General features: G+C 40.4%; 1 protein-coding gene across 1 annotated transcript in view; it reads right to left on the bottom strand.

The window, feature by feature from the left end:
- The window catches only part of LOC133620548 (inactive phospholipase C-like protein 1), a 323140-nt gene that overhangs the window by 227184 nt on the left and 83456 nt on the right, over window positions 1-12500 (bottom strand). The window contains exons 15-18 of the mRNA XM_072915928.1: window positions 8779-8934; window positions 8649-8700; window positions 8252-8362; window positions 3018-3138 (exon numbers count right to left, since the gene is read on the bottom strand). Coding sequence (XP_072772029.1) covers window positions 3018-3138; window positions 8252-8362; window positions 8649-8700; window positions 8779-8934 — 440 coding nt within the window. The remainder of the gene's footprint in view (window positions 1-3017; window positions 3139-8251; window positions 8363-8648; window positions 8701-8778; window positions 8935-12500) is intronic.

Raw genomic sequence — 12500 nt, 5'->3', positions numbered from 1 at the left:
AACCTGTTCAAGCAGTAAAGCAGCCCATTTAGGCAGTAAACGGAAAATATCCTACCATTTTGTTTGTCACAGCAACCCGTTTAAGCAGTAAACAAAATGGATCAAAACTAATTGTGCCGCTGGTCGTGTTTTTCTGCCACTTTTGATTGACTTTTTGACAACCCGTTCATCCAAATAACTAGTGAGGCCAAAATTTAAACGGCTGTGGAATGTTGCTAACCCATTTGTTTTCCACAGCAGCCCATTTAGGCAGTAAACAAAATGGGTCAAAAAGAATGGTCGTGTTATTCTGCCACTTTTGATTGAATTTTTGACGACCCGTTCATCCAAATAACTAGTTAGGCCAAAATTAAACGGCTGTGGAAGGTTGCTGACCTCGTTATTTTCCACAGCCGCCCATTTAGGCAGTAAACGGAATGGGTCAGAATGAATTGTGCCATTGGTCGTTTTTTCTGCCATATTTGAGTACATTTTTGACAACCTATTAAGGCAGAAAACTAGTGAGGCCAAAATTAAACGGCTGTGGCAGGTTGCTGACCATTTCGCTTTGTACGGCAGCCCGTTTAGGCAGTAAAGGGTATGGATCAGAATGAATTGAACCATTGGTGGTTTTTTTCCGCCACTTTTGATTTACTAAAAATTAAAGGGCTGCGGAAGGTTGCTGACGTTTTTGTTTTCCACGGCAGTCCATTTAGGCAGTAAACAGAAAATCTCCTACGATTTTGTTTGTCACAGCAACCCGTTTAAGCAGTAAACAAAATGGATCAAAAAGAATTGTGCCGCTGGTCGTGTTTTTCTGCCACTCTTGATTGACTTTTTGACAACCCATTCATCCAAATAACTAGTGAGGCCAAAATTTAAACGGCTGTGGAATGTTGCTAATCCATTTGTTTTCCACAGCAGCCCATTTAGGCAGTAAACAAAATGGGTCAAAATGAATGGTTGTGTTATTCTGCCACTTTTGACTGACTTTTTGACGACCTGTTCATCCAAATAACTAGTTAAGCCAAAATTAAACGGCTGTGGAAGGTTGCTGACCCCGTTGTTTTCCACAGCAGCCCATTTAGGCAGTAAACTAAATGGGTCAGAATTAATTGTCGTGTTTTTCTGCTACTTTTGATTGACTTTTTGACAACCCGTTCATCCAAATAACTAGCGAGGCCAAATTTAAACGGCTGTGGAATGTTGCTAATCCATTTGTTTTCCACAGCAGCCCATTTAGGCAGTAGACAAAATGGGTCAAAATGAATGGTCGTGTTATTCTGCCACTTTTGATTTAATTTTTGACGACCTGTTCATCCAAATAACTAGTTAGGCCAAAATTAAACGGCCGTGGAAGGTTGCTGACCCCTTTGTTTTCCACAGCAGCCCATTTAGGCAGTAAACGGAATGGGTCAGAATTATTTGTCGTGTTTTTCTGCCACTTTTGATTGACTTTTTGACAACCCGTTCATCCAAATAACTAGTTAGGCCAAAATTAAACGGCTGTGGAAGGTTGCTGACCCCTTTGTTTTCCACAGCAGCCCATTTAGGCAGTAAACGGAATGGGTCAGAATTAATTGTCGTGTTTTTCTGCCACTTTTGATTGACTTTTTGACAACCCGTTCATCCAAATAACTAGTTATGCCAAAATTAAATGGCCGTGGAAGGTTGCTGACCCCTTTGTTTTCCACAGCAGCCCATTTAGGCAGTAAACGGAATGGGTCAGAATTAATTGTTGTGTTTTTCTGCCACTTTTGATTGACTTTTTGACAACCCGTCAGTAAACGAAATGGGTCAGAATGAATTGTGCACTGTTCGTTTTTTTCTGCCATATTTGAGTACATTTTTGACAACCTATTAAGGCAGAAAACTAGTGAGGCCAAATTTAAATGGCTCTGGCAAGTTGCTAACCATTTCGCTTTAGACGGCAGCCCGTTTAGGCAATGAAGGGTATGGATCAGAATGAATTGAACCATTGGTCGTTTTTTTCTGCCACTTTTGATTTGCTAAAATTAAAGGGCTGCGGAAGGCTGCTGACACTTTTGTTTTCCACGGCAGCCCATTTAGGCGGTAAACAGAAAATCTCCTACCATTTTGTTTGTCACAGCAACCCGTTTAAGCAGTAAACAAAATGGTTCAAAACTAATTGTGCCGCTTGTCGTGTTTTTCTGCCACTTTTTGACAACCCGTTCATCCAAATAACTAGTGAGGCCAAATTTAAACGGCTGTGGAATGTTGCTAATCCATTTGTTTTCCACAGCAGCCCGTTTAGGCAGTAAACGGAATGGCTCAAAATGAATTGTGCCGCCGGTCGTTTTTTCTGCCACTTTTTGATACCCAACTAGTGCACTCTTGCAGAAAAGGGTCTTTGAAAATTGTTTACATTCGACAAGGAGGAAAAACAAAAACGTCATATATTCCGCATGCATCTTAAATGTAGCGTTCGATTTCCTGAGGTGAGTGAGAGAGAAACAAAAAAATGGCGTCTCCATGAGGTCTAAATTAGTGGCGGCGGTGGGTGGATTCTGAGCAATTTACCTATACTTCCCCCAAAAACGCACACACATAAAGTACAGGCCTGGAACGATGAAAAGCAAGCCTAATAATAAAAAAAGACGGCCGTACCGAGTGGCTTGAGTGCAGCAGTAGTAGTTACAAGTGTGATAAGGCAAGGTAAAGTGAGAGGAGGACCTGAGAGGATGAGCAGGCAGCGTCGTGTAGAAGCTTCCAGGAGAACATCCCATACTTCCAGTTCTTTGTACAACGAGCGTCTTTGTGGGGTAAATGCATGCGGGGCGAAAAACACCATTTTTTCTGAAAACAATACTGTGTGGACGCGTGCATCGTACAAAACACTTAAGGACAAATGACACAATAAAACCAACGAGAGTGGAGAACCACAAGAAAACCGTTATTAACATTTCACATTTGAGCTATTTGGAGGTGGGAGGAGGATACAAATGATGACGGGTCTGGAAACCATGAGAGCCAGGGTTCATTTGGTGGCGGGCGGGGAGTGAGCGAGGCGGGGGTCAAGACTGCTGGCCCCCCCAGTGGCCCTCCACCGGCCGCCGCAGGAGCTCCTCCACGTGCCGCGCCACGTCCATGGTGTCGTCCAGGTCAAACTCTGCGTCGCCGTCCAGCATGGAGTCGCTCCTGCACACGGGACACGGGGTTAAGTGTCCCGCAGCCCGTTAAGGCAGCAAACTAATTAGGGACTTTTCTAGTCAACTTTCGCCGCGGCCCATTGAGGCGGTGATTGATTGATTGAAACTTTTATTAGTAGATTACACAGTACAGTACATATTCCATACAATTGACCACTAAATAGTAACACCCCAATACCATACTTGCCAACCTCGCTAAAAGGGGAGGAGTATATTTACAGCTAGAATTCACCAAGTCAAGTATTTCCTATATATATATATATATATATATATATATATATATATATATATATATATATATATATATATATATATATAGGAAATACTTGACGTTCAGTGATATCTAGCTATATATATATATATATATTTATTTTATTATATATGTATATATATATATATATATATATATATATATATATATATATATATATATATATATATATAAAATAAATACTTGAATTTCAGTGTTCATTTATTTACACGTATACACACACATAACACTCATCTACTCATTGTTGAGTTAAGGGTTGAATTGTCCATCCTTGTTCTATTCTCTGTCACTATTTTTTGAACCATGCTGAACACCCTCTCTGAGCATTGCTGTGTGGCACGCACAAAAGTGCTTTCATCAAATGCACTAGATGGCAGTATTGTCCTGTTTAAGAGTGTCACAACATTGCTGTTTACGGCAGACGAACTGCTTTACGGTATACAAAAAAGTGACTGCTGTTGTTGTGTGTTGTTGCCGCGCTGGGAGGACGTTAATGAAACTGCCTAACAATAAACCCACATAAGAAACCAAGAACTCGCCCTCCATCATTCTATAGTTATAACGTGATTGGGCTTTTTTATTGGACCTGAGTCCGCCTGAATTTCGGGAGAAAATTTGTCCCGGGAGGTTTTTGGGAGAGGCGCTGAATTTCGGGAGTCTCCCGGAAAATCCGGGAGGGTTGGCAAGTATGCCGAATACGTTTTTCAACTTGTTTAAGTCGGGGTCCACGTTAATCAATTCGTGGTGAAGTAGTTAGGATTAAAATGTATCGCCAGCTCGTTTCATTCACGACCGATTTCTACTGCAGCCCGATTAATAGACGTCCTAAGGCAGGCCTGGGCAATTATTTTGCCTCGGGGGGCCAAATTTAGAGAAAAAAATGTGTCTGGGGGTTGGTATGTCTAATACAAAACCTCACAATAATGTCTGATTGAATGCTAAAAACTAGAGATGTCCGATAATCCGATATTGTCCAACTCTTAATTACCGATTCCGATATATAGCAATATATACAGTCGTGGAATTAACACATTATTATGCCTAATTTTGTCGTGATGCCCCGCTGGATGCATTAAACAATGTAACAAGGTTTTCCAAAATAAATCAGCTCAAGTTATGGAAAAAAATGCCAACATGGCACTGCCATATTTATTATTGAAGTCACAAAGTGCATAATTTTTTTTTAACATGCCTCAAAACAGCAGCTTGGAATTTGGGACATGCTCTCCCTGAGAGAGCATGAGGAGGTTGAGGTGGGTGGGGTTAGGGGGGGGTGCGGGTTAGGGGTAGCAGGGGGTGTATATTGTAGCGTCCCGGAAGAGTTAGTGCTGCAAGGGATTCTGGGTATTTGTTCTGTTGTGTTTATGTTGTGTTACGGTGCGGATGTTCTCCCGAAATGTGTTTGTCATTCTTGTTTGGTGTGGGTTCACAGTGTGGCGCATATTTGTTAACGGTGTTAAAGTTGTTTATACGGCCACCCTCAGTGTGACCTATATGGCTGTTGACCAAGTATGATTGCATTCACTTGTGTGTGTGAAAAGCTGTAGATATATACTTACACTCAGGAGCGACTTAGGTGTGAAATTATATCAAATAATATTATTTATCTCATTCACGTAAGAGTCTAGACGTATAAGATTTCATGGGATTTAGCGATTAGGAGTGACAGATTGTTTGGTAAACGTATAGCATGTTCTATATGTTATAGTTATTTGAATGACTCTTACTATAATATGTTACGTTAACATACCAGGCACGTTCTCAGTTGGTTATTTATGCCTCATATAACGTACACTTATTCAGCCTGTTGTTCACTATTCTTTATTTATTAGGGACCGAGTCCCTTTGGGACAGAGGACCCTATTGTATTTCTAGCGTTTTATTATTATACCGCCGCCTCTTTGAGCCCTAATTTGACCCCTAATTCGACCCCCTTAACATGCTTGAAAACTCACCAAATTGGACACACACATCAGGACTGGCGAAAATTGTGATCAAACATTATCTCCTCTGAGCGCGTTTGTCGTGTCGGCTTCAAATTAGCACAGGAGAGAGATTGAACCCTTCTGATTAAAAGTGGATGAAAGAGTTTTAATTACTGCTCCGGTTTGGATTTTATGAGACCTCAAAGTCGGTCCCGTCCATCGCTGCTTGCAGCTTTAATTTTAAATTGCCTGTTTGTGGGTTGGGCTCTCAGGGGAGGCTGGGGCCGTACTCTGGCTCCCACACACACTGGGAGTCAAATGTATTGTACATACAAATTCACATATACTCACATACGTACATACACACATACATTGGTACCTACGCTCCCACATACATATACAAATACAGTACATATTTACATACTCAAAGTTCGTACATCCACACGCACATTCATTATACAAACATACAAATACACATACTGTACATATACATTCACTGTACAAACATACATATACACATACTGTACATATACACTCACTGTACAAACACATATACACATACTGTACATATACATTCATTGTACAAACACATATACACATACTGTACATATACACTCACTGTACAAACACATATACACATTCTGTACATATACAAGTACATATGCATACATACACTCATGCACATAATCACGTTTCATCAAACATATATTAATGTTGTTGCCCTAGGGTAAACTGGGTATAACACATGGCACACTGACAAAGCTTAATTTATTGTTACTATAACAATCTACAAGGTTAAGGTACGTTGCTTCTCTTTCTTCCCCTCCATTTTTCTGCATTCTTTCGTATCTCAAGTTATCATTACGTATATGTATTGTTGCATTTAAACAACTGTATTGTTGATAATAGAGGTAAAGTATTGGTATTGTTCATTATCAATAGCGCTATTTCTATTGGTATTTGTATTGCTCCATTTGTAGTGTAATAATGCTCATTGTCATTTCTGTATTATTTTTTATTTTTGCTAACTGCTTATTTGCTATTACTTTTACCATCATATTTGTACATGTCGTATTTGCTGATGTTGCTCTATTGTTGTTGTTGTTGTGTTTGCTGTTGTTGTTTTTGTCTCTCTGTCTAATCCCCCTCTTGTCCCCACAATTTCCCCCTCTGTCTTCCTTTTTTTTCTCTTTCTATCCCCTTCTGCTCCGGCCGACTGCAGTAAATGATAAAATAAATACATTTAATAAAGTCTAATACAAATAAGGCAACAAGAGAAGTATCCTACACTTCTCTTTTGTAAAGTAAATCTGAACAGCCGATATGGGCATCTACATCAACTATATGATTTTTCTGAGAAGCTGGACAGGACAAAAGAAAAAAAAAAGAAAAAAAAAAAGTTGATGAAAGAGTTTTAATTACTGCTCCGGTTTGGATTTTATGAGCCCTCAAAGTCGGTCCCGTCCATCGCTGCTTTCAGTTTTAATTTTAAATTGCCTTTCAAATGTCTATTCTTGGTGTTGGGTTTTATCAAATAAATTTCCCCAAAAAATGCGACTTATATAAGTTTTTGTCCTTCTTTATTATGTATTTTCGGCCGGTGCGACTTATACTCCGGAGCGACTTATACTCGGAAAAATACGGTAATATCTTGTTTAAAAATATATCGATATATCTTACAAACTCCATATATCGCCCAGCCCTAGTTGGACCAGAATGTATTGTCCTGACAACTGGTTGTAAACTAGTGGGGCCAAAATGCCCAGTTGTGGTTTGCTGCTACGCTACCTTGGATTTTGTCCGCAACCTGTTTAAGCGGCAAAGAAAACTGGATAAAAGTATTGGGACACTTACACTGGACAAAAGTATTGGGACACTTACACTGGACAAAAGTATTGGGACACTTACACTGGACAAAAGAATTGGGACACTTACACTGGACAAAAGTATTGGGACACTTACACTGGACAAAAGTATTGGGACACTTAGGACTACAACTTGACAAAAGTATTGGGACACTTAGGACTACAACTTGACAAAAGTATTGGGACACTTTGGACTACCACTGAACAAAAGTATTGGGACACTTAGGACTACAACTTGACAAAAGTATTGGGACACTTAGGACTACCACTGGACAAAAGTATTGGGACACTTACACTGGATAAAAGTATTGGGACACTTACGCCTAAACTTGACAAAAGTATTGGGACACTTAGGACTACCACTGGACAAAAGTATTAGGACACCTACACTGGACAAAAGTATTGGGACACTTAGGACTACAACTTGACAAAAGTATTGGGACACTTAGGACTAAAACTGGACAAAAGTATTGGGACACTTAGGACTAGCACCTGCCAAATACGCGGGCCCGACCAACTGGACAAAAGTATTGGGACGCTTACACTGGACAACAGTATTGGGACACTTAGGACTAAAACTGGACAAATGTTTTGGGACACTTAGGACTAAAACTGGACAAAAGTATTGGGACACTTAGGATTAAAACTTGACAAAAGTATTGGGACACTTAGGACTACAACTTGACTTACGTATTGGGAAACTTCGGACTACCACGGGACAAAGGTATTGGGACACTTAGGACTACAACTGGACAAAAGTATTGGGACACTTAGGACTACCACTGGACAAAAGTATTGGGACACTTAGGACTAAAACTGGACAAAAGTATTGGGACACTTAGGACTACAACTTGACAAAAGTATTGGGCCATTTGGGACTAAAACTTGACAAAAGTATTTTGTCCGCAACCTGTTTAAGCGGCAAAGAAATTGGGCCAAAATGAAATGATCTCTAAAGCAGCCCATTTAGGCGTGCATTTCTGCAATGTAAATTCACTCGTAACCAATTGGAAGTCATTAACGGGCAGCGTGACGACTCACATTGGTGGGTACATGCCGTAGGCGTGAGGGTGGCTGATAGCTGCTGGGGAGGCGACATGGTCCATGTAGGTTTGATTCCCACTCGTTGGATCTGGATTGGATGTTGTAAACCTGTGAAGAAATAAAAAAGCCAGTGAGTCTTTGATCCCTAGCGTGATTCCTTCGTCTTGCCGCATCATTACGTCAAAGCGAGGCCGGCCGACTAACGAGGCTAACTCCAATGATGAGCAAAGGATACGCTGGCTCAGGAGCCCTCGCCGCGCCTAATTGGCCTCCTCCAACAGCTAGCGGCTAACTAATTGCTGATCTGTAATTCAGGATCCAATATGTGATAACGATTCAAGTGCAGAAGAGAGAGTTGGCGCGGAGGAAGAGGAGGTTGAACCCGGACACTTACTCAGGCACCACTTGTTTGATTTGCGGCTTCACGTAGCCGTCCACCGCCTTGGCTGCAAAGGAGAAGACACAATCAGCCGAAGCTATCAGGACGCAGCAAAGGAGGTCAAGATGGCGCCGAGTTGACGTACAGAGCGGAGGGGTGTAATATTTGGAGAAGACGTCGTCCTTGGGCCGGTCGGGGTAGAGGAACAGCAGGTGGTTGAGGTCGCTGATGCGGTCGGCCAGAGAGCGGATGGAGAAGTCTTTGCTTGTGTAGGGCATGAGGTTCCACACCATTCTCTCGCCTTGAGGAACAACAAACATCTCAACAACTGAGGTCCTTACGAATAAATTCGGGTGCCCAACTAGATGTCACGCATCTATAAATTACATTTCCACCGACATTTGGTTTGTTTTTGTTGCTTTTTGTAGCTGTTATTGGGATCAAAGTACAGTACAGGCCAAAAGTTTAGACACACCTTCTCATTTCAGTGCGTTTTCTTTGGAGATGTCCGATAATGGCTTTTTTGCCGATATCCAATATTCCGATATTGTCCAACTCTTAAATACCGATTCCGATATCAACCAATACCGATATATACAGTCGTGGAATTAACACATTATTATGCCTAATTTTGTTTGATGCCCCACTGGATGCATTAAACTATGGGTGTCAAACTCTGGCCCTCTGTCTAATTTCACTTGGCCCGTGAAGTGATATCAAATTAACACTAGAGCTGGCCCGCCAATTATATACAGCGGCGGTGCCGCGGTACACCGCTAATTCTCATACTTGCCAAACCTCCCGGGAGACTCCCAAATTTCAGTGCCCCTCCCGAAAATCGTCACGTCCGCTTTTCATCCAGTCCAACGAGTGCTGGCCCAGTCACATAATATATGCGGCTTCTGCACGCACACACAAGTGAATGCAAATCATACTTGGTCAACAGCCATACAGGTCACACTGAGGGTGCCAGTATAAAAACCTTTAACATTGTTAGAAATATACGCCACACTGTGAACCCACACCAAACAAGAATGACAAACACATTTCGGGAGAACATCCGCACCGTAACACAACATAAACACAACAGAACAAATACCCAGAACCCTTTGCAGCACTAACTCTTCCGGGACGCTACAAGGTGTGTGTATGTGAGTGGGGGGGGGGGATGGGGGGGTGGCGGGGTTTGGAGGTAGCGGGGGTGTATATTTGTATAATCATATATATATGCGGTCCTCTCCAAGGTTTCTCATAGTCATTCACATCGACATCCCACTGGGGTGAGTTTTTACTTGCCCTTATGTGGGCTCTGTACCGAGAATGTCGTTGTGGCTTGTGAAGTGAAGTGAAGTGAATTATATTTATATAGCGCTTTTCTCTAGTGACTCAAAGTGCTTTACATAGTGAAACCCAATATCTAAGTTACATTTAAACCAGTGTGGGTGGCACTGGGAGCAGGTGGGTAAAGTGTCTTGCCCAAGGACACAACAGCAGTGACTAGGATGGCGGAAGCGGGGATCGAACCTGCAACCCTCAAGTTGCTGGCACGGCCGCTCTACCAACCGAGCTATACCGTGCAGCCCTTTGAGACACTTGTGATTTAGGGCTATATAAATAAACATTGATTGATTGATAAATTAACCGCAATCATTTTAGAATATAAGGGTTTCAAATTACGTTTTGGGGATTTTTAAAAAAAAGCATATTTTTACGTATACATGGCCTAAATCAAGCATTTTCAAGAATGAATAAATGAACAAAAAATATCAATACTACTGTATTGGCCACTAGATGAGACCAAGCCAATCAGAGCACGCTGTTCAGCATAATGGTCATTGATTGGCACAGCCTCAGGGAGCATTACTACATTGGATTAAAAGAGTGTCAAGGTGATGATGTGGCTGTTAATTCATGTCTAATGGGCTCTCGTAAAGTGAAAAAATCTATCAAAGTTTATTTATATAGCCCTTAATCACAAATGCCTCAAAGGGCTTCAGAAACCACAACAACATCCTCGGATCTGATCCCACATCCAGGCAAGAAAAAACTCAACCCAAGTGGAAACGACGAAAAACCTTGGTAGGAAACGCAGACGTAATTAATAATTTATACTTTGCAAACAAAGAAAACCATACACATTTGGATAATCAGGCAACGTTTTGATCAAAAAATATATTGCCTCTATTTTGTATGCAGTTAATTGTATCTAACTGCTCAGGGTGTAATGATATATGATCAAATGAACTGGAAATCATGTAAAAAATATACTACATAAAGTAGCAAGAAACACGTCAATAATAAATGAATCAAAACATGTTCTAGACCAAAAATCACTTCATATTCTTTACTGCTCACTAGTGTTACCATATCTGAGTTATTGTGTAGAAATAACTACAAAAGTACACTTCATTAACGGTGTTACAAAAAAGATCAATTAGAATAATACATAATGTTGGATATAAGAACACTCCAACCCTTTATTTATTGAATCACAGATATTGAAATTCAACGATTTGGTGCATTGGCAAACAGCTAAAATGATGCAGAAAGCAAACTATAACCTGCTACCCAAAAACGTACAACAATTCTTCTCAACAAAAGAAGAGAAATATAACCTTAGATTAAATTTAATTAAAACATTTGTATGCTCGTACAACATTAAAAACGAGAAATGTCCGATAATATCAGACTGCCGATATTATCGGCCGATAAATGCTTTGCGTGCAGGCCAAATCACATAATATCTTAGGCTTTTCACACACACAAGTGAATGCCATGCATACTTGGTCAACAGCCATACAGGTCACACTGAGGGTGGCCGTATAAACAACTGTAACACTGTTACAAATATGCGCCACACTGTGAACCCACACCAATGACAAACACATTTCGGGAGAACATCCGCACCGTAACACAACAGAACAAATACCCAGAATCCCTTGCAACACTACCTCTACCTAACACTACCAGGACGCTACAATATACACCCCCCGCTATCCCCTACCACCCCCAACCCCGCCCACCTCAACCTCCTCATGCTCTCTCAGGGAGAGCATGTCCCAAATTCCAAGCTGCTGTTTTGAGGCATGTTAAAAAAAAAAAATGCACTTTGTGACTTCAATAATAAATATGGCAGTGCCATGTTGGCATTTTTTTTCCCCCATAACTTGAGTTGATTTATTTTGGAAAACCTTGTTACATTGTTTAATGCATCCAGCGGGGCATCACAACAAAATTACGCATAATAATGTGTTAATTCCACGACTGTATATATCGGTATCGGTTGATATCGGAATCGGTAATTAAGAGTTGGACAATATCGGAATATCGGATATCGGCAAAAAAGCCATTATCGGACATCTCTACTAAAAACCTTTTGCATATGTGTATGTGGAATTAAATTATGGAATGGATTAAGCAAATAAATCAAACAAAGCACCAATATGATTCACTTTAAGAGACTGTTCAAACAACAAGTGTTCACAAAGTACACAGAACAAGAATTATGATGAACAACTTGAACCCTTTCTTTATTTATTTTTGTTGTTGATGTTTTTTTGTTTTTTTTTAGATAAAGATTATTTAAGCATTTAATATTTGTTTTGATTGATTGAGAAGTTTATTGACATCTTAAAGAATTTAATCCATGGAATGCTTTAAAAAGGCAAATGGAGGGCGCAAAAAGCCAAAAGGCTTGTTTCCATTGTGGTCCATTAATTATTCATCACATTTGATACGTTCAATAATAAAAGATATATAACCTGTAACATGTATATAAAAAAATTACGTAAAAAAAAAAAGGATAAATTATGTACATACTTACTATGGCATATTGTATGCATGTTCGAAATATGCTATCCTCTAAAG

The sequence above is a fragment of the Nerophis lumbriciformis genome, linkage group LG24, assembly GCF_033978685.3.
Source record: "Nerophis lumbriciformis linkage group LG24, RoL_Nlum_v2.1, whole genome shotgun sequence".
Classification (NCBI taxonomy): domain Eukaryota; kingdom Metazoa; phylum Chordata; class Actinopteri; order Syngnathiformes; family Syngnathidae; genus Nerophis; species Nerophis lumbriciformis.
Note: the sequence above shows the minus strand (reverse complement) of the source record. Positions and strands in the feature narration are given on the sequence as shown.